Source organism: Rousettus aegyptiacus, unplaced genomic scaffold (assembly GCF_014176215.1).
Source record: "Rousettus aegyptiacus isolate mRouAeg1 unplaced genomic scaffold, mRouAeg1.p scaffold_m13_p_12, whole genome shotgun sequence".
Classification (NCBI taxonomy): domain Eukaryota; kingdom Metazoa; phylum Chordata; class Mammalia; order Chiroptera; family Pteropodidae; genus Rousettus; species Rousettus aegyptiacus.
The window spans coordinates 40198257-40221109 of NW_023416287.1; the positions used below are offsets into that span (position 1 = coordinate 40198257).

At 50.0% G+C, this 22853-nt stretch overlaps 1 protein-coding gene across 5 annotated transcripts in view; it reads left to right on the plus strand.

Moving 5' to 3' along the window:
- The window catches only part of CHCHD6 (coiled-coil-helix-coiled-coil-helix domain containing 6), a 232545-nt gene that overhangs the window by 209377 nt on the left and 315 nt on the right, over positions 1 to 22853 (plus strand). For all 5 annotated transcript variants that reach the window (XR_001598932.2, XM_016160523.2, XM_016160524.2 and 2 more), the window contains one exon: positions 20339 to 20474. Coding sequence is in view for 4 of the 5 variants with exons in the window: in XM_016160523.2 (XP_016016009.2) it covers positions 20339 to 20474 (136 nt within the window). In the remaining variant the exon portion in view is untranslated. The remainder of the gene's footprint in view (positions 1 to 20338; positions 20475 to 22853) is intronic.

Below are 22853 nucleotides of genomic sequence, written 5' to 3' on the forward strand. Positions count from 1 at the left end.
GTCGTCAGGTAGGGACCAAACTAAGGCTTCTGGCTCCACTGAGATTTCCCCCAGTTTATTGGCTGAAGTACTGCAGGGTCTAAGGTGGACTGGGGGAGACTGAGCTTCTAAGCACAGAGGAGCCCCTGGGCAGTGCAATAAGTAGCAGGTTTGAGAGATGGAACTACACATGGTGTGACCCTCAGGACCAGCACATCTGCAGCTTGTCTAGGGGACGTGGGGATGGCACCTTGTAGTCTCGGCCCGGGGGCTGCATGGCCTTTTAAGTTTGATCTGGGTGATTTCACTCAGCAAACACTACCTACTGTAGTTCAGGGTCTTCATTTGTGTGAAGATTGAACTGCAGTCTCTGCAGGCACAGTACACGTTAGTGGCTCTACCCTGACACATTCTTCTAAAGGTTCAGAATCTACATGGGTTGTGCTGTGAATCACTGGTCTCATCACAGTGCTGTGGCTCTGTATGCTTTGCATCCTCAGGTTACATCAGCAGGCATATATTGTTAAGAATTTGGGCAGAACATTAGGCACATAGGCTTAAAAGAGGTTAGCGGGCATGTGCAGGGAGGCAGTACTGCAGGGCTCTTTCAGTCCCTTACTGGGAGACTTGCAGTAACCTCTGAGGCCCAAACTCAGATGAGGATCCCAAAGTCTGGGATCCTAAGGGTATCTTTTTTTAACCATGTGACTGAGAAAATGAGGGAGTCCCAGGCTCTACAGAAAGGCCAGGCTGCAAATTATCTTGCTGTGCAGATGGCCAGCAGCAAGTCATGACCCCGAGAACCCAGAGAAACAGCTCTTCTTATCCAGGTCGCTGTATCTTCAATCTCCTGGTTTGTAAAAGTGCAGTCTGCAACAGAATCCGTTTCCATCAGGGGAAATTGGCAAGGGGCCCTTAGCTTGTGACTGTGGGCCTGGGGCCAAAGAAGATGATGACCCTCTTCATGGCCAGCATTGCAGGAAGTGGAGTCCAGGCACCAGCCCTAGAGCAAAGCCACCTGAGTTCCAATACCAGACCTACTGTGTGCCAGCACTGTGAAACTGGGCAAGTTAGACCATGTCCCCATGTCTGTTTTCTCAGCTATAAAAGTGAGAGTAAGAGAAGAACCCAGTGAGCTGGCATTCAGGTCACGTGAGAGTGTAGTAGTTATAAAGGAGGAGGTAGAGGTCCTGGCGCATAGTGAGGACTCGATCAATGCAGTTCATCTAATTTATCACTGCTGACAACTCTGCTAGAATCCAACAGCCAGTTCAGACTTCCAAGTTGCAATTTTTTATGCCAGGAGTCACATTAACATTAAATGACTCTTGCCAATAAGATTTTAAATAAAATGCCTCTAATAATAAGAGAGAAAATCTCAGTACCCAAGATGCCCCAGTGCTTAGAACTCACCTTCCTCTAGGGCCATCAACCAGGTACAGAAGGAAAGGTTAGCCCTGCCAGCTGATCTTCTCCTTCCCTTAGGACTGCCTGCCTGTTAGCCCCTCACCAGTCCCACACAGGGTATCTTTCTAAAAGCTCTGATTGTATGCTCCCAGGGACAAGGCCCTCGCTGCCTCCCAGCTCATGGTGTCAAGACGCTGTCTGTCTGGTTACTCCTGTTCTTTCTGTACTGCCTCCTGTTTTGTTCTTTTTATGCTCCTTGGTTCTCCTACAGATATTACTGTGGAAGAGGAAGACAGATGGTAGAGCATTTATGTTTATCAGACTCTTCCTATGGTCCAGCACCATAGGCACTTTGAATATATTGTCTCATTTGTTATCTTGATTCTATAGACAGTTTCCCGAGGTGATGGAGCTAATGAACAGGAGAGTCGGACTACAACCCACTCCAGCTTCCTCCAGAATCTACCCCTCAGAGGGAGGTGTGGCTAGGGAACACGTCTGGGACCAAATGGTGGAATTTTGAGTGTAAGGGGTCTGGCCTGTATTTTGTTGCCTCAAGAAGCCATCAGAAGTGCCTGAGCTTTGAAATGAAATGATCAGATGTGTGTTTTAGGAAGATAACTCTAGAAGTAGCGTATTAAGTTAATAAAGCCAAACTCTCTCATCCTACTCTTGCATAGTTGATTATCATTACTTTTATACCAGAGTGCAGGAAATTACATTTGTCTCTATCCGATTTCATGCTCATTTCAGCCTGTTGTTCCAACCTGTCTCTCAGTCTGTGTGTGTATGTGTATGAGTGTGTTTGTGTGCATGTCTGTGCATGGTTTTGGGGTGGGGGGGGGGTAATTTACACCAGGAGAGAGACAGGAGAATGCCTTGAGATGGCTTCCTGCCATGCAGCCACTGGCTTGTGACAGCTGTGACTTGTGACAGTGTAGAAAGCAGGGATTTTCTTTCACATACCTGGGCAGGGAAGAAACAACATGGGATGCCAAAATAATATAACTGATCTTTTAACAAATATGCCAGAATTTATACTTATTCTAATGATGCTATCTGTGAGCAAATTGATTTGGAACTTCTATTTTAGAATTTCAGAGATAAGAACACCTTCATTTGCTCCTTCTGATTCCAAATATTTAGCTCCTATAATGTGCAAGTACCCCTTTACTCTACATCTCATGCCCGTCTGTCTTTATTCTCTGTAACTGTTATCAATGTGTATGTATGTAGATATAACTCTGTAAAAAGTGAACGTTTAAAGTACTGTGCATGGTTTTGTGCTTAGTACTTTAGATCTACAATGTGAAGATTTGGTGTCTACACATTATTTGGTTTGCTGTTTAGCATCTTAAAATGATCACTGATTTAAAAAATTCAGATGAGGATATATCTTTACAGTTTTTCCAATGAAAACTAGTTCAGTATTCTGACTTGAAAAATGATACATGAATATTGTAAAAAAAAAATGAAATTATACAGAAAAATATAATGTTAAACAAATCTAAAATCTCTCCATGTTTATGTTTTGGTGACATCGCTCTGCTCACAAGAACACAGATACGTAATTGCATACAAGTAGGATATGAGCTCATGAAATAGTTAAGTATCTTCTATTTTCCCTCATTCACATGCCATGAAGAACTTCTTTCTGTATCAGTAAAGATAGATTTATATGTTTATTTTTAATTAGCATATTATTCTTCTCTATGGTTATAGCAGAATTTATATAACCATTTGTGTATTTTTGTTGTTCACTTATCTGTTTGTAATCGATATTACAAAGGCCTTCCCTTTCCCATACTCATATTTTTAGGACTAGTACCTCTATGATTTTATCCTTTGCTATTAAGTCGTCACTCAAAAGGACATCACAGTGATTTATTTAGGTAGAAGATGTGAAGTACAAATACACCTTTTTATTTCAAATGAGTAGTTCTTTGTCCCATTAGCAATGATATAAAATTCCACCCAATTATATGCTAAATTCCTCAGGTCTATTTATAAACTGTTTTCCAGAGCCAATCTTGCATGTTTTAAATATGTTTAAAACATATTATGCAGCTGCAGTGGGATGTTTTGGGATGAGTGCATCTTTCTGAGTAGTTCAGTCCTCTCAAATTGCTATCCTTATTCTTCGTTTTATTTTGAAATATTTTCAAATCCACAGAAAGGTTACAAGAATAATACAATGAATTTCTGCTTCTCCTTAACAGAATTGTTTAACATGTAATTGTTTGCATTCTCACCTGTTCTCTCAAGATAAAAATACTTTCTTTTTCTGATGACATGGTGACCTATCACCCTTAAGTATTCTAGTCTATTGTGTACCTCCCAAGGACACATCCTCCAAACCACACATACCCCTTTCAAACAGGAAACCCACACTGACTCAGCCACAGACTACATGCACGTTTCACCTGCTGCCCAACATCACATCTTTTCTTTCTCATCCAGGATCCTGCCCAGGAGTTTGTGCTGTACTTACTTATCATGTATAATCAGTCTCATTCTGTATGGAACAGCTCCTTAGTCTTTCCTTATTCTCTGACCTGTACAGTCTTAAAGAATATAGACCTTTCTTTTTGTAGGGTGACCCCAACCTGGCTCTGCCCAGTGTTTCCTCATGACCAGACTCAAGCTTTGTGTTCTTGGCAGGAAGACCCCAAACTGATGAGTCCCATCCTACTGCTAGTGATGTTGGCCTTGACCTAGTCACTTTGGCATCTGCCTGGTCTCTCTGCTACAAAGTCTGCATTTTCCTTTTGGATTTGATTAGTGTTTTGTGTGGGGCTACTCCATAGTTTGCCAATGTCATGATCCTCATCAGACCTCCACCTGTTAACCTTCACTTCCAGGGACAATTCTCACCTGAATCAGACACCACAATAATGGTTTCAAATGGTGATTATTTCTTTCCATTATTTCTTCTATATTTATGACTTGACATTCTCTTTTTAAAAGTTTTCTCTTCTCCACCATTTATTTAGGTATTCTTTCATTCATTTACATTAGTAAGGAGTCAAGGATTCATGATTACTCATTAGGTTGTAATATTTACTCTCATTTATTTTTATGCTCAAAATGACCTAGATTTGGCTCTTCAACCAGACTCTTCTGTCCTTTTGACATGTCTCTTCATCCTCTGAAAATGTCTTTACCTTTTGGCACAAGATGTTCCAGGATTATATTGTTCTTTCCCAGTCCCCGCTCTAGAATCAGCTACTTCTCCAGGAAGCCCTGTTCCTTTTCCTGGAGAGTGGTATTTAGAAACCGGGACCTGGGCACAGGGTATACTCACTGCTACTCGAGTGTCAGTATTTCTAGGTGCTCTCAGTGGATAGAGCAAGGAATACATGTGTGCAAATGCACAAGCATACATAGATATTTATATATGTGTGAGTATACATGTGCATTCATCTCTAAGGATTTCCACATCTGTCTTTGTATGTAAAGTTCACACTGATACCTCCACATCTGTCTTTGTATGTAAAGTTCACACTGATACCTCCAGTTCTAATACCTTGGGTTCTTTTTGGCCTTCTCGCTCCTAGTATCCTCAACATATATACTCATTTGCTCAACCACTGAACTTTCGTGCTCAGTGTAACCAACCACTCCACTATTCTGGCTGCCTTTCTACCCACCACGTCTACATCCCCACCTACTGCCCCAGCTGCAGGCACACCACTGTCGCTACTGCCTGGTGGCCTCTTCTCACCCATTTCTTCCAGCTTCTCCTGCTGGGAGGGAAAGCAAAGTAGATAAAAAAGGCATCCATCATTTGTATTTTGAAAACAGCCCCAGTCCTTCAGGCACTTCAGGTTGACAGGCATTAAGAAATGGAAGCATACCCTTGTTCCATCACTGTGTGGCTGCAGGGTATAACCATGTCCCCCCACCTTCCTGGTTTGGGCTTCCTTGCCTTGGATTAGGTTGTGTCAGGTCTCACTGGACTCAAGTGACCCATAGCTGACTCTGTGATCATGCTAAGGGAAACCAGTTCTGGTTCAAAGCCAAGATGTGACTTTAGAAGATGAGACCAATTTTTCTGGGTGCTTTCTATACAATGGACATTGCTACAGTCCTCTTCTTGCCCTTGATGACATTTAACCTACAGGGAAAGATGATGCCCTTGAGGATTCTCATTGTCTCTTCGGATCTCACCATCAGTGGATGGGGAGTTGAGTCTGTCATCCTTCCCCTCCCCCACATAATGAATCAGGCCCAGTGTTGAGGAGCTCCCACTCAAAATGCCAGGGTTAGCCAAAAGAAGGCCCTCCCCCGCCCCCGATGATTTTCTGTGCTGTTCGATTTCTGAATGTGATTGGGGAGACTATAGTGTGAGGGGAAGGATTCACTGGGAGCTCCCCACCCCCATACTAATCTGTTTATTGTGATTCTTTGTGAGATTTCAGCTGATAAAACATTTCTGCAACTTAAAAGGCATTGAGAAAAAGCTCCATGTGAGGACGGCTGAAGGAGATAAGGTTCAGGGTTGCCATTTACCTTGAGGTCTGTCGGAGCCCTTCTGGTGAGGTTGGGGAGTGGGCAGGGTTTCAGGAAGAGCTTGAGTTCATCATCAGCCAGGAACAGATGGGACGAATCCCCCAGGTGAGGTCACTCCAGTGCTGACAGTAGAGAGGATGTAGCCTGTGCAGTCTCGACACAAGGTCAAGCAGAAGGAGTGGTGGAGGGTATTCCTGAGGCCCAGGCCAGAGTTCAGGGTGGAGGGGTTGATGACAATAAGAAGCCCAAAAGCATGTTGGGGTAAATGGGGCTCAAGACCTTGGTTTGAGTTTTACTAGGCAGAGGGATTACAGGAAGCCAAAGGTGGGAAAGAGTCAGCCAGAAATGAGGTGTGCCTGTAGGGAAGGTCCCCAGAGAGGAGCAGGTGTGGCCTTGACCCAGGCTGCCTTGTGCCACCAATCAGGTGCTTCTGTCTGAGGCTCTCCTGACTGGGTCTGGGTACATTTCTCTTCTCTTTCCCTCTGACACTTATGGGGGACAGTTCTATCATCAGAGCACACAATACTGCAAGCTCTTTTTTGCACTCAAGTGAAAAGCTGGATGAGGCAATGTTAATAATCCTGTGTCTATGCTTAGGGTCTTAGCATGTAGCTTGTGGCTGCCCTAATTCCGCTGGTGGCTGTGGACCAGTGGGTGGCTATGCAAGGCCCAGCCCAGCCCTGACGGCAATGCCTTGATCTGTTCATTTGCAATCAGTGGCTACTATGAAGGTGTCCTGGGCCATTGGGTCCCACCTATGGGGCTGGGTACGTGTGGCAGGAGCAGCAAGGGCCAGGTTCTTGGGAGACTTCCCCCAAGGCTTGGGTTAGGGGAGGTAAGAAGGAATCACAAAGGACAGCTGGATGGTGTGCTGTGTTCCAGGCTGGATAGGAAGAAGGCTAGGAAGAGGAAAGTGAATTGTGATCAGGAGCAGGAAAGATGAGGAGGAGGCTGGAAAACAGGGTGCAGCATGGCCCAGGACAGACACACTCACGGATTTTGGGGTAGCTAGCCTAGGCTGGCCTGCCAGTTTACAAAGGCACTGAGCCAGACCAGGCAGATGTCTGGAAGTCGGGAGAATATGGTCTCTGCCCTGAGAAGCTATAAAAGTGAGCCCCAGAGACTCTTCATTACTGATGCCCTGACTACCTCAACTAATTTGTGGAATATCTACTCCACACACAATGTTAGATGAGGACCGTGGAAACAGCTAATAAACTGTGATCCTGCCCTCAGGCATTCCTAAGGCAATGGGAGAAGGCTCTGCACAGGTCTAGCAGTAGCTGCTCGGTGACTTCCTGGGTGGTAGTCAGTGCCAGCACCCTCGCAGGCCAGCAAGGCCACAGAGTGAGGCCACACTTGATCGGAAGGAAGCTGGCAACATGCTTACACTGGACCATGGTTTCTGCGGGCACCCATGAGACAGCAGGAAGCACAGTGTGGCCTGCTGGAGGAGGAGCGCCTTGGCCAACATCTCTACAGAAGGTTTTATTTGTGTAAAACCTTGAGAACAAAGGCAGTTGTTCCAGAAAAGGAAGGATGGGAGCCAAGGTGTAGACTGGGGGAACTCAGGACATGTCTAGGGGATGGCCCGCAGAGCACTCCCTCGCCACCTGTTTGTTTATCACCCGCTGTGTGCAGCACTGGCCAGGGCTGGGAATGAATGAGCCCTGAAAGTTTATAGGCCAGAGAACAAACAGAAGTGTGGCCCACAATAGCTCTACGCACTGTGGACCCCACAGCAGGCCCCTGGCAGGCACAGCTGCAGCCATGGCATGGACATACAGTACACCTTCAGCTGTAGCACTGTAGTTCCCAGCACAAAAGCACCTTGGTCTTCCTTACAGGTGGGGGGTCTTTGCAGCAGAGGGGGATAGAGCTGTGCCATGAAGGCAGATCCATCTGCCAGGCAGCCTGACAGCCAGGGGCTTGGCGACCAGGGGCATGGGAGCAGAGGGGTTTGTGTGCAGGGATCCTGAGGCCTGAGAGAGCAAATGTGTTCAGAAGGCAAAAGCAGATCCAGTGTTAGAGCAGAGACTATGGCTGAAGTATGGCAAGAGCCCATGCAGGGCAGTAGAGTAAATAATGAAGGGCTTTGAGCACCATGTAGAGGGCACTGGACTCCATTAGTAGGAGCCAAGCTGCGGACCAGCTCACAGTTCAGTTACTTGTTAGTCGCATTGGGGACAGAGTAAAGGGAGGGCTGAAGGGAGTAGGGAGACTCTAAGAAACCAGTGTAGAGCCCAGACAAGTGACGGGGAGTCTGAATTAAAACAGAGGACACAGGAAAGTGAAACAGGTACCTAAGAGATTTGGGAGCCAGAGTAAGCGGGACTATGCCCTCCACTTTTGTGGTCCCAGTGTGAGCCTCGCCTCCTCTAGGCAGCCTATCTCTCCTCTGGTACCCTTGAGCAGGGTGACCCCCAGGCTGAGTCCTGTCAGTGCTGCGTGCCTCCCCTCCAGTTTATAGCTCCACATTTGTTTGATATTTCTGCTCTTCTACGTTAAAGACTTCATAAGGGCAGGGATGAGTCCTGGCTTTGTTCCCTGTAGGCGCCACCCCACCCCCCCCCCACTATCCCTCATGGTGCTTGGCTTGTAGAAACCATTCTCATGTTGGCACAGGTATGGATGAACAGGTGAACAGAGGGACAAGCAAACTCATATGATGACAAGAATGGTGACAAAGAGGGGACCGGAATGAAGCCAGATGGGTACCTGAGAGAGGCTAGCAACTGATCAATAATGGGATGGGGTGGAGAAGGAGTTAGACCACTTAGGCCCAGAGAATAAGGAGTTTGCCTCATTTGGTGTGGAGTCAGGAAAACAGAAGCCACTTGGTCATTCTGGGTCTGAAGGGTTTAATACAGGATCTAGGGGCTTACCCTAGCACTGAGAGAGATGCAAGAGGTTGGGAGCTGCTGCTAGAGGTCAGAGGGCAGACCTGGAAGATCTCAGCCCTTCCATTCTCAAGAACTCCTGGGAAACCTGCTGGAATTTTCCAGCATCTCTGAGAAGCTCCGCCCAGCTGTCTCTACCTCCATGAGTGAAGTGGGTGGTTCTCAAGGCTGACTGGAAACTGCTGTGGGTCCCCTGCTCCGGCTCCACCCACAACTGCAGACAAATGGTTTCTCCTTCTCCCTTCTCTTTCAAATCTCACATGGTTCCTCTTGCTGGCCACTCTAGCCTGGACCTCCACGGGAAGGGGCTTGGGTCTGGGGATTGGGGCAGGGTTGTGACTGTTGTGTGTGGTCTGCTGTGGTGACTGCAGTCAAAGCTCTCTTCTTTAGACCAAGGGTCTTTTTACTTATGCAAATCCACTAAGACTTGAGGTGTCTCAGTCCCAGGGACACCTTGGCCAGGCAGCCCCCAACGGATTTCTACTGCCTCTTTCAGAGGCTGGGCTCTGCGGTCATCAGCACTGCCCGGATTCTTCCTGTGAGTTCAGGACCTATCTCCAGTGCTGCATCTCCCACCTCAGGCTCAGACTATGAAGAATAGCTACCACAGACATTTTGAGGGCACTGGCACCCCCTCAGCACTGTGGCCCTTGATGCCTTGAGGACGTATTCCCAAGGATGGGTGAGCAGGCCACCTGTCCTAAGTGCTAGCACCTGGATTCCTTCCTCTGTGCACACCTTGTGCAGGTGCAGTGTGATGGCCTCTGCCAGCCGCCCTGGCAGGCCAACATGCGAATCCAGAGCCGCTGCTCACGTGTCACGTCGGCAAACAACCTGCCTCAAGTTACATCCTTCCCTCCCAAGCTCCACCTCACATAGCCCCCTGTAGTTCTCTCGAGTGCATGTATCTCCTCCTGTGTCAGATGGAGTTCTCATCTCCTTGGTTAGAGAGCACTTGTGGGTCTGGAAGCAAGGTGGGGGAGCCTTGATATGACTCAGTGCTCCCTGGAAAGTGATTGCCCTCAGGCCTCAAGGCAGGAGGAAGCTGATTTCTTCTTCAGGCTGTGGTGGCCTGGTTGCCACAGTGAGGAGCTGGCCCTGCCTCTGTGCTTTATGGACATGGGTGAGTCCCTGGGGGTGGAGCTAAGGCTTTGTCTCTTGAAGATCTGGCACACTGTAGGCCAGTAAATAGTGTCACTTGATTGAGGAAGTGCCCTTCATTTCCCTGAGGCAGCACGATGGAGTTGCTAAGCCTGCACAGTGGTGTTCCCCATGGAAAGGTTTTGTGGGAGGAGGGAGGGCAAGACAAGCAGAGCGGATCTGGTCAGTCCTCCATAGTAGGCCCCAGGAGCTTTGTCTGTGGGCATGGCCGAGGCTGAAGCACAGAGCTGGAACGGCAGGCCCAGGCCTTTGGCCATCCTTTCACAGGAAGCCCTGAGCCAGGGCATCTGCGGAGTCATGCTTAGAGTGGGTCCTCCACTTGGTGTTGGCCAGGAGGCAAGCTGGAGGGCAGACTACAGGGAAAGTGATAAACCAGTCAGAAGCTGACTGAAGTTGCCCTGGTGAGAGATGGTGAGGACTCAGAGGGAAAGTGTGGGGGAAGATGTGCCAGCCCTCAGAGTGAGGTCCTAGAGGCTTTGCATGCAGTCGCTGGTGCTGGCTCCCTCCTCTGCTGAGGACCGGTGCTGGGGGAGGTGGTGTCCTGGAAGTTTCCAGCAGCCCCAAGCAGAACACGCTGGGGTCCTGGGATCCCCCTGCTCCAGGGCCAAGGCTGCTGAAGGACAGCAACGTGGGCCTCTCGTCAGCAGAAACAGTGCCAGAAAGCTCTTCAGCTGCAGGTGGTCTTGGTTTGGTTCTCCTCAGACACCAGACTCCACTGTAACCCTGCCTTTTCCTTCCTCATCAAGAATGCCCAGAAAGTGCCGACCCACATCCATCCCACAAGGCTAGTGAATCAGGAGGAGTGCTGAAGGGAAAGTGTGCATCCCGTATTCTTTTTGCAACAAAGGAACAAAGCCAGGAATGGCCCTTCCCCATTCTGTGTACGTGTGTGTGTGTGTGTGTGTGTGTGTGTGTGTGTGTGTGTGTGTACACGTGCGCATGTACGTGTGTGTGAAGTGATAGTCCCAAGAAGGAATTCTGTCACAGGCAGCCTCTCCTTCGCTGACTAAGGGGCAGCCAGAGGCCAGTTTATGTTTTGTATCATCTTGGGAGCAGAGCTCTCCCTTGTCTCTCAGTCTCTCAGCAGAAAGGCCCTCTTGCCAGGCTTAGACTCTTGGAATAGCTGCCTCCCACCTGAGGGATTGGGGCAGCTGGAGGTAAGTATCAAGCAGCTGATAGTTATCCTTCATAGCATGTTGATTGGTGGCAGGATCTTTGGGTTCCACTTACCCAGGCTGAATGGCGCATCGTTGATAGCAGTCAGTTAACCAAGTCCTTAGTAACCAACTGTTCTCATCAGCACCTCAGCCCTAGTTATGACTTAAAACAAAAACGTCTCCTAAATAACTAGATTGGAGCTGATGAAGATGAATGTCTAATTCACTTGGAATCTCCTTTTGCCGCCTGTAATAAAAAGCCTGCTCCATGTAGTCACCCCCTGCCGATGTTTCTCTGAAATTAAATATCAGGAGGACATATAATAGCCCAATTCCACACCAGGCCAATGTTATCAGATTGATGTCAGCAGTGATAATAGAAGAAAGAGAAGTTGGTGTGATTTCATTTATTAAATAAGAGAGCACAGAGGGTTTGGGGCTTCGCATATGAGGACGCTGCATGCGCTCAGGCAGAAGACCCTTTCCCAGCCATCTCAGAGTCTTCAGATGTTATCCCTCCTCTGCCCAGGCCAGCTGCACCAGTGGGACAGTTTACTCCCTTTCCTTTTTCCTTCCCACCAGTCAACACTGCTCTTTGTTCTCAGCCTCGCTTGGCCCTGCATTCCTCATCTTCCTTCCTCGTTCTTCCTCCTGTGGGTCCAGGCCTGCCAGTGCCCCCTCGCCTGCCCTCCCCAGCTCCCCACATGGCCCTACCTACCGTGTAGTTTGGGGCAAGCATCTTCTTTTTCTTCTTGGTTGTTTTCTTTCTTTCTTGGTTGTTTCTTCTTTAGAATGTTTTGGAATTTTCCGAATCCGAGCAGAGCTAAGATGGACACAGTATGGAGAGCAAGGGCCTTGGAGCCAAACACATCAAGCTGTTATCCTAGCTCAATCTCACTGCTGTGTGACCTCAGGCAAGTCACTTAACTTCTCTGAGACTAGTATCCCCATCTACAGAAAGGGCCAGTAACACCCCACTCATAGGATTGTTGTGGGTATGCTTGGGATGTGGCACGCAGTAGGCCCTGGCAGATATTAATTCTCAGAATGATCAGGACCACAGATATAATCTCAGATGAGGCAGGATTTTCCACCATTACTGTTTACTGAGATATGTGTGCTCCTTGTCATCCCCCCTCCCATAGCCTTATTCTTACCCAAATCCCCCCTCCAGGGAAGGTTTGCCTAGGAGCATGGGGAGCAGCTTTACAGACCTGGTTGTGAATTACAGTTCCTCCACTGGCCAGGGCAGTGTGTTTCCTAGGGCTGCTGTGATCTTGGTACAACAGGACCCGCTTTCCCTGAAGGCAGGAGAGGGATTCTTTCTCCCGGTTTTTGATGTTACTGATAGGCCTTTACATTCCTTGGCTTGTAGATGCATCACTCCAGTCTCTGCATCTGTCATCATGTGGCCTCCCTGTATCCATGTTTCTGTGTCTCTTTTCTTCTCATAAGACACCAGCCACACCGGATTAGGAGCCCTCCCTACCCCAGAATGACCTCATTCTAACTAATTGTATCTGCAATGACCCTGTTTCCAATTCATGTCACATTCTGAAGTTCCCAGAAGGACATGATTCTGTGGGGAGACTCTCCAATCCATTGACCTTCATGTGTGTTTAGATGGTTCTCAGGAGCCCTTGACCCCACAACCTTGTCTTCTCTAGACCACCTTTTTGGCTGCAGGTGATAGACACCCAGTCCCAGCTAACATAAGGCAAAGGTTGAGTGTATTAGCTTATGTTACAGGAAAGCAGAAAGCAGTTCCTAGCTGTACATCGAGAAGATGGTGTGAGAGTGTTTCCCACTTGGCCAAAGCTGTGGCTGTTGGAGGCCCAGTTTTAAGTCTTCTGGGGGCGGGGGACGTGGTTTCAGCCCTGTACCTTTCACTGGCCCCTTGAGGCTGTGGGACTGGACTGTGCGAGCCCAGGTTTGATTGTGTGGACCAGGGCAGGCAGAGCCTCGTGGACACTGCAAAGGGCACGTCCGCTTCATTAACGATTGTGCACTGATGATGAGCACGGGGCACAGTCGCTGCCTCATTAAGTTGAATTCCCTTCCTCCTGACACCCCTGCATGGCAGAATCTGGGGAACAGTCACTGGGGCACTCCCTTCATGGCACACCAAATCACATACTTTATCCTGCACCTCTAAGCCCTGTGTGGGGACAGACAGGTAGACATGTCAGAATCCAGTGGTATTCATGCCAGTGAGGACACACTGGAGAGGCTCCTGCAGTCAGGCAAGGTTACTCAAAGCTCTGGCCTGTGGATGGAGGAGGAAGACCAGAGAGAAGGAACAAATAAGGACAGGAAGAGTCCCTGGGTCCCAGGCCATGTTCTGGGTGCTTCCCCATAGTATAACTTTGTACCTGGGGGGAAGTGGGAACGAGGCCAAGAGGCCAGCAGGCCACCAAAGGCCTGAGACCAACACCCTCATCCAGCTCATGAGGTGCTGGGGACACAATACCCTCTTAGGGCACCTGGGTTAGTGGTACAGTGACTTCAGTGAAACAGCTAAACACGATAATAGATGGCAATAACAGGGCCTATGGGTCACTCACGGGCTCTGGACCATTGGAGGGCAAGCGAGTCTGAAGCAAAGCTTAGATCTGACTGCTGGCGCTATTTGTCCAATGGTGAGCACGAGCAAGCTACTGGGTCTCTCTGAGCCATTTTCTTCATTTAAGATAAACTAAGGAAAAGTATGGTTTCTGCCTTAAAGGGTAATGCTTAGCACAGGGTCCAGTGAGCTGTACTCATCTGAGAAATGGGTTTTTTAACTGGCTTGGTATTTTAGAAATCTGCAGCCTGCTTTACATTCTTGAAAAATCACTGATTGCAGTGGAGAAGATGGGTGGAGATAAGGAGTTTAAGCAGCTGCTGAAACGACGATGGGGACAAGGGGATGGATTGGGAGCTTCTGGGAGATAAGACCTAGGACACCTTCAGTATGGTGGGGAGGCAGGAGTGGGCTGTGGGGGAAGTCAGGGATGACTAGGTGTCCAGCCAGGCTAGTGGTGCTCAGGCTGTCACCTAAGGGAAAAGTGCAGGAGTTGGTGCACTGGGGCAAGGACCAGGCCTGTAGGCCATCTACTGGGCTGTGTGGCTGGCAGTGCCCATACAGGCACAACAGGCCTGGGGTGTTGGCCTAGAGCCTGGGCTGTGAGCCTGTGTGTTGGCGTGCTAGGAGAGGGCTAGCGGAGGAGAGTCAGAATTAGGCCTCCTAGCCTTGTGGACAGGTGATCCAGCTGGCTGAGTGGGTGGGGTGAGCAAGAAGAGCTGATGAGGGGAGCCAGGGGTAAGCGGGAAGGGAACTGGGGAAGTGCTTCTCGGAAAGGAAGGTTTGGCTGAGAGAGGATAAGAAGTTGTTTAAGTTGGAAAGATGAGTGTGTTTTGAGTGGAGAAAGTAGAATGGTGAAGGTCTAAGAGAGAAAGGCCAATAGGAGAGACCATCAGGTGCTGGCGGTGAGAAGGAATCACTGATTGGCTTTGTAGAATGACCCCTCCCATAGGCGGAGGCAGGGGTATGTGAAGCCGTGTTGTGCTGTGCCCTCAGTTCACTGATAGTCCAAGGGGTACAAGGAGGCAGACTCTGGGACTGCAGGGAGTGGCAATAGGGAGGGAAGCTGGGAGAGCAAGGGAGAAGCTGGGGGTGGGTGGAGTTCAAAGAGAGCTGAGTCTCGGAAGCCCTGAGCACTAGAGGGGAGAGGTGCCCCTTCTACACGGACCATCTTGGCCAGTCGGAAGGCCTGGGGGAGTCTGCTCTGGGAGCCACCCAGAACTGGATGGGGTGGGGTTGCAGAACAGAAAGAGACAGGCAGTTTTGGCCTCTACAGACCTGAGCCAGAAGCCCCAGGGGAGAGTGCGAGGGGGATAGAAGGCCCCTGGGGATAGAGAATGAAGGATGGTTGGAGGCAGGGACAGCAGTGAGAGGCATTTAGAGCCGCTCAGGTCAGGGTAGGTCAGGTCACCAGGGAAGAAGAGGATAAGTTTCTGAGCCATTTGGGAGTTGGAATGGATACAGCTTCAGTCTATCGGAGAGAGGCAGGGTTGACACAGTAAGAAGGTAAGGGGGAGACATCTAGAATGGCATCAGAGGGAGACATCTGGAAAGAAAATAGAGGGACACATCTAGCATGAAGGCTGGAGGAGACATCTAGAATGGCTCCAGGTTTCCAACTGGGATGTGTGACTGGGGGCATGGTGATGCTGCAACTCACTGAAATAGGAGCTAGGGAGGGGAAGGGAGTTCCTTGGTGCTAGATGGTAAGTTCCACTGAGGACACAGTGTGGCGAGGTAATGTGGGAAGCTCAGGTGGAAGCTTCAGGGGCCGGTGAGGTACAGGGGTCTTGAGCTCCAGAGGGTGAACTGTCAGAATGGGCCTGGGGCTTTGCAGTTTGGGGTAGGAGAAGTTCAAGAGTTGGGGCTGGAGTAAGTGGGTGAGCTATCCCAGGGGTCTATGCAGCATGAAAAGGAGCAAGGGGCATTTGTGCCCCAAGGAGGTGGGGTGGAGAACAGCGGCCTTGATGTGGAAGGGTGCCCAGTGAATGGCGCCTAGTGATGAGAGCTATGCCCTCTTCTCACACCAGGAACTGGCCTATTTGGAGAATTCAAGGGCAGCTCTTCGCCACTGTCCTTGTAGACCTGACCACGTGTGGTGGTGTGGGATGGGAGGAAAGAGTGTGTTTGTATTTCTGGCTAATACTTTGCTTTTTTCTGATGTTCTTATCACTGCTCTCATCATGGAAAAATGTTATTACCACTACGGAGGCAGAACGCCAGTTCACGGGCAGCATTGCTCTGGGGGAGATGCATGATACTGAATGTCCAGAGGTCATCAAGGCATTGGCACAGCCTGCTACCATTTTTGTGACCTTCACTACCCAGCATCTGCTTTGTGGCCCCTGATGACCGGCCAGCCATGGGGCCCATCATCTGAGTGAACAGGGCAGTGCTTGGATTCGAGTGGTCTCTGCTCCCCTGTACTTGCCTGTGGCCCCAGGGATGTGGGGAGGCAGGGTATGGATGCCCTTTGTGCAAGTGGAGCAGGATTCAGCTCATTTCCTGAGTGCCTGTGACACCACCGGACCAGAGGCCTCACTGGTGATCAGTCCCAAGCAGCTGTGTGACCTCACCATCTGACCCCTGACCACGCAGAGGAAGTGGCAAAGCCAGAGCTTTGCCCTGGGTGGGTAGAACACCAAAATCTGTCTTCTGCCCAGTGGCCCACAGGGCACCAAGCCGAGCGGTCTACTGGCTCCTTGGAGAGGGATGCCATGATTGGTGCCTTAAGTTTCCTGGGGAAAGAGGCACCAGTGAGGCCTGGGCAAGCTCTGGACTGGGTCTGGAATGATATAGATGCTTAGGTTATAGAGAGAAGGACATGTTCAGACAGGGTCCCACTGTGAAGCCCACATTTGGAATCCCAGCCGCCCAAAGCCTTCTTGTCTTAGCTCTGCTCCACCACGTGCCACCAGTAACCCCAACCTCCCTTCCTCAACTCTCCTCCCAGTTTACTCGACCTCTGCCCCACCTTGGTGTCTCACACTGCTAGCCAGGTTGTTAGTGAGAGTGGCATTTCACAACATGCGCTATCATACACACTCCTGTCTGGTCTTCATCAGCCTCGGGGCAGGCAGTATCTCCGGTTGTGCAGATGAAGAAAGTAAGGGCCAGGGAAGTGAGCGACGTACAAAGCAATGCACATGAGTCTTCTGATCTGAGAGACATTATGTTAACCACTTCAAAGCCACGTGAATTATTAGGTGTTTATATACAAAGGGATGCTCATGGCAGTGGATGCCCTCAGACAGGACTTATCTCAATCCCTAGAAAGATCACAGCACTCTATAGATCCATTGTTTTGTGCATTTGAAGAACAGCTATTCACAAGACTGAATGTTTCTAAAAATCTGAGCAGTTTCTCATGCAGTGTGTACGAGGTTACGACGGACCAGGGCCAGGTGGGGCTGCGCTTGGAGTGGGTGCATCTGCTTTCGTGAATGGTTTGATCCTAGTCCTAGGCCTGCCCTGCTTCAGAGAAAGCCTTTTATTTGGTGATCTGTGCTCTCCCTGTCCTATCCCATTCAGAGCCATTTTGAAGGCAAATGGGTGAAATTTCGTCTAGTTGACATTTACCTGCCATCCTGTTTCCTCATATTGTTCCTGATTAATCCCTGGGGAGAGAGGCCTCTGTAGTCCCAGAGGTGGTGCTGTGTGGAAGGGATGGATTTCACCACGGCCCAATTTCTCCTGAGCTGGGAGTCCATTGGGTGTTTGGCGAGGTTTGCCCTCAAAACACATGGGGGCCCTTGTCCAGGGACCTAAAATCAAAGAAGGAGGGGACAGAGGGAGAGGGACAAGTTACGAAGAGACTGTTCTGCACATTTACAACCTGCAAGATGAGTATCTCTGCTGTAGGTCCGGAGAGGGGGAGATTCCACAGGGTCACAACTCTGGCTCCAGGACAACTCAGTCGTACCACAGGGCCCAGGTCACATGAATCCCACCTGTCCTGTTTAAGGACACCTCTCCACATGGACCTGTAAGCCTCATAAAGACCCGTAGCTCCAACAGCTCTGCCTCTACCAAGCCTGGTGCTTCCCCAACCAAGGGAGGTCCGCCAGCCACCAGGCCACTGCTAGGGACAGGCCCTTCTGGGGCAAGGGAATCACATTATGATGGGGCGCTGCTTCAAGGGAGTACAAAGGAAGGTGTGCTAAAATCTGTGCTCTCAGGTGATTCTGCTCCAGGGGTAGCACCCGTGAGGAAGAGCAGAGCAGGGCTTGTGTGAAGGACAACAGAGGTGCCAGGAGAGAGCCCATGGAGAGACCCAGCCTCACAGCCTACACCCTGCTGAGGACAGGTCTGAAATGGGAAAGGAGAGGCCCATGCCTTCCCAGAATGGAGAACCAGAGATTAAAACAAAGAGGAGAAGGGAGTGCGAGGGAAGGCAGAGAGCAAAGATTTATGACTTCACAGCTTTCCTAAAGGATAACATCAGAACGAGTGGAACTGAAGCAGTAAGCGCAGTCAGAGACAGAACTTGCCCAAGATGGAATGCCCATGCAAAGGCTGGCTGTCCCAAAAATCCATTTTAAAAGGCCTACGATTAGACATCCATGTCAAAAATGTTTTACATGAAAGAATGGAAAGGAAATCTGCAAGCATTGTGGGACTCAGGTGGTCACCCCACTGTACCTGAGTTGTGGGCTGCCCCAGATAACTGAAGAGCCCAGTGAGAGGATCCCATGAATCCAAGGAGCCCAGCTGTCTCTTGAGAAGAGACCCAATGTGTCCTCCTTAAGTAAGAAATCTCTAAGACCTCGTCCATGTGATGTGGACATGAACCAGAACAGTGATTTCAAGGATGGGAATGGCCTCGTCCCTGTGGTCACATCCTCAGAACCTGATGGAATCACCCTGCCTGGGAGAGCCTGGCCAGCATGGCCTCCTCAGCTGTCCCTTCTACTCCCCTCCATTCCAGAAATGGGAAGGCTGTTTCTCCCAGCACACCCTTTACTTTCTGAGTCAAACCTCCGCATTGGCATCGTTTGGCAGTCATTCTTCCCACTTTTTTAGTTTATAAACCATCATTTTTGTTCACACCCACCCCAGGCGTGGGTCTTATTGGTCTTAGCTAAACATGGTCATTTCACTCCCCTCATTAGCAATGGTTTTAGAGGTGGGCATATGAGCCAGTCCTGGCCAGTGGGTAAAGGAAAAAGCTGATTTCGTGAGACAGCAGGCCTGAGATGACCGGCACCATGTGGGGATGGTTCTGGGAAAGGAGAGGGGGTCTGGGCTGGTGTGGCATTATCGATGGCACAGCAGCACTGGAAGTGCAACCTCCAGACTCTTATAGTGAGTGAGACAGTAAATCCTGGGCATTTTACTCCCTAAGCTACTGAGTGGTCTGTCCCTTGCTGTTCATGACTGATTAACTCACTGTCTCTGAATTATCTTAAATAATAATAGTGCTGCTCCATTCCAGCACCGAATGAATGACTAGATTCTTACAATGTAGAGATCCTGGGCCAGGAGAATTATTCACCTATAGGTCCACCCCAGCCCACCCCCGCCCCCACCCCCGCCACGTGACAGGAGCAGAGCTGCATAAAGCACGCAGCGATCTTTTCACTGCTGAACACCCCGGGGAGTAGTTTCCTGTGTTTCCACAACTCCCTCTGAATGCCCTGAGCCATGGGTAGTGTTTATTCTGAAAGGTTCCATCAGATGTTTTGATTCCCTCAATGGCTGTGAAGGTGTCTGTGTGGACCTGGCCTGAAAACTAAGTCAGAAAACCAATCTGTGGCAAGAGTGTAAGTTAAACTGTGTAGAAAAATATATCCCACCTTCCCTACTTCCTCGGTGTGACCTTGGACAAATTACTTAACCTCTCTGTGCCCCAATTTCCTGATTTGTAACAACGGATGATAAATAACAGTGAGTACTGCACAGAGCTATTAGGAGTAGGTAAGTAGGGTGAGGGCCTGGCAAGAAGACAGCATTGTGGTGTGAGACGGGGGAGGGGAGGGCAGGGGAAAGGAGGAGAGAGAGAGGTCAAAGGGCAATAGAAGAGGAATCCAGAGGAGACACCCCAGACAGTAGCCCAAGTACTCTGGTGACTGCCTTTAGCGTAATCTTTATTTCGCTTTTTTGTCTTTGGTTCATATTTTGAAAAAGAAAAATAATTATTTTTTTAGGTTCTAAACCTCCTTTGATAAATGAAGAATGAAAAAGTACTAAAGTATCCCCAAAATACTGCAGCAGTTATCTCTAAGAAGTGAGATTCTGAACAATTTTCTTTTTTTAGACATTTCTACGGTATTCCAGTTTTTCTCATTGGGCATGTATTCATTTTGAAATCAGAACAACAATTTGGCATGAGAAACTAGTTGCAGCACTTACGGTCACAATCAGGTGTACACCTTAGGCGGGAACTGCCCTGGGCATAGGGGTCTTTCAGCTGGCTACCTGGGCCCTCTCCTCCAGGGAAAGAGCCTAGTCTCCCATTTCCAGTGTCTGCTACTGCTGAGCCTCAGCCCCCACAGCACTCTACCCCCTCCAACCCCTTCGTTCTCTCTGAGGGGTAACTTGATGCTGATGACCAGCCAGTACCAAGCCCACTGCCTGACCCATGGTGTCGAGTGATTGACCCAATTGCCTCCCCTGCCCACTGAACTGAGCCCTAGGCCTGCCTGCTTTCTGTCCCACAGGCCCCGAAGGCTGGAGCCCGTGTGCTCAGGGCTGCAGGCCCAGATTCTTCACTGCTACCGCAACCACCTGCATGAAGTGCTCCTGTGCTCAGACCTGGTCAAGGCTTACCAGCACTGCGTGAGCACTGCCCACAAGGTAAAGTCTCTGGACTGCTGGGTGGCTGGGGGCATAGGGGACAGGCACTGCGGGTGCTGACAAATGTCTGCCATCTGTCTGCTATATCAGACATTCTAACCTTGAAGTCTCTGACCTTGAAGTTTTGCACGGTGATGGGCTCTTAGGCCTTAGGTTTTCTCAGTAACCTCCTGATTCAGATGTCCTGCCTGGCTGTTCCCACCAGCCCTTTGACATCTGGGCTAAGACAAGGGGGCCCTCTGGGCACTGGGCTCCCCTGGGGCAAATCATGGAGCAACACTGGGTAAAGTCAAGCCCTACCTTTGAGGAGCTGGCAACCTAATTGAGCACTTGAGGGTGGGAGCACAGAGGGACCATGGTGCACGGTAGGAGCCACAAAGAGGACAAGGGCAACCCTGTGGAAGGGAAGAGCCTTGCAGTGGAAGAGCAGGTGCGGCCTGCCTGAGAGGGTGAGGGGGGTGAGGGGCTGAGGGTACCTCACTGCCAACCCTACTCCTGCTCTGGTCAGAAGGGTCACACACAGCCCAGCTTCTGGTGAGTGGGAAGGGGTCACAGTGGGCCCAGGTGTCAGGGGTCCTGCTGCTGTTCTAAATGTCTGAGGCTGGCACAGCCCTCTTATGAGACATGGTCCCAAGGCATTCATTGCCCTCCTTCCCTGAACCCCCCCCCCCCAGCCAGCTTCTCCTCCCCTCCTCCCAACTCTTCTAATTCCTGTTCCTCTTACAAACCATCCCATCCCCTTTCCGAGGCCCAGTAGTTCATTGCTCCAGGCTGGACCCGGACCCTCCCCAACCCTGACATGGAACCTTGTCACACACAGGTGTGTTCTTCACTCCAGGGGCACCTTGGTTTGGACTCACCAGAGGGCTGGTGTGTTTGTTAAAAGAGCTGTGAGATGGGGCTTTCTTCCTGTGGAAAAGTTTCTTTTGCCCAAGTAGCAGACAAGCTACTGTGGGTACTGGTAGCAAAAAGGCTAAGATCAGAGGTCTTAGACTCTGTGGCCCTCAGGCCTGGTCTGGCAGAGTCTCTCTACTGCTCAACAGTCTGGCCTCAGGAGAGCCTTCCCCCTGTTCTGTCAGCTGGGCCAAGGCTCCACCCAGCTCACACCTACCCTGAGCTGGCCACAGCCCACACGGGCGCGCCCTGCCCAGAGGCAGCTCTGCATGGGATCAGAAGCCCTGTTAGGAAGTCAGATTTCCTCCCCATTGCGGAGCATGGAAAAGTATTTGCTTGACTTCAAGTTGAGCAGAAAAGACACTACCATCACTTAGCACTGTTGATGGAAAGAAGGTGGAAGCTGGTCCTTTTCCAGGTGGGCCATGGAACAGGTGGCTCCCCTGTGCCCCTGTTCATCTGTCGCGGTCCTTGTGAAAGCTTGCACAGAATACCTTTCTTCTGACAGGATCAACAGGCCCTTCCAAGCCCCTGATCACCCCATATATAACTTTTTTACCAAGGGAAAGACCTGGGGTCCTGCTGCATTCCCCTTGGCTTCCTGACAGAACCCTAGCTGTCCTCACTTTCTCCATCCAGGCCCACCACCCAGCAGAGTATATCTTAACAATCTCACCAGGGTAGCTTCATTGCACCAAGGCAAAGAAATGATCATGAAGGAAAACAGATTGCACTTAACCCCCGTGTGCTCTCTGTAGTTCCAGCATGTTCAAGAGAAACTCTGGGGCCACTGCCGGACTTGGCTCCCTCCTTCTCACACCTGCCCACTCTCCCCTTGGGAAAACATGTTTGACCTGACTCCCGAAGGGCCTCAGTACCAGACCCTCCAATTGCAACCTGTGTGTGAGAGGCAGTGAGTGCCAGAGAAACTCCTACTGCCCCCTGCCAGACTCTACCACAGAAGGCCCCTGGCAGAGCTTGTGATGGGGGTTCAACGATCCCCAATAGTGATTCATTTCTAAAAGCAGCCAGGTCACAGGATCCCGAGTCTGGCAGCAGGGAGTAGGTACAGGACAGGCCCACCTGGCCGGGAGCTGTGCGGGAGGTACCTCCCAGAGCCTGGGCAAGCTTCAGCCCCTGCACAGTGCCTTCTAAGCCCAGGGACGTGGGTGCGTGTGTGGATGTAAGTAAGTAACAGCCTCAATGTGAGGGCTTTATACCAGAGCATGCTCTCCGAGTGGTTTTACTTAGGAATTCTGAGGCAACACGGGAGACCTCGGTGGGGCTGAGGAGAATTGGGCTGAGAACTGTCTATCCAAAGGGTCAAGGAGGTTAGGTAAGCAGAGGGTCCATGTTAGCTGGTCCCTGTAGGCACATGCTGAGTGGGCATTGGCCATGGAGGTGAAGAGGGCTATTCCAAGGCCCTGGGACTGGCTGGTGAGGACCGTTTCCATTAAAACTTTACACGCCTGGGTGGTCAAAGAG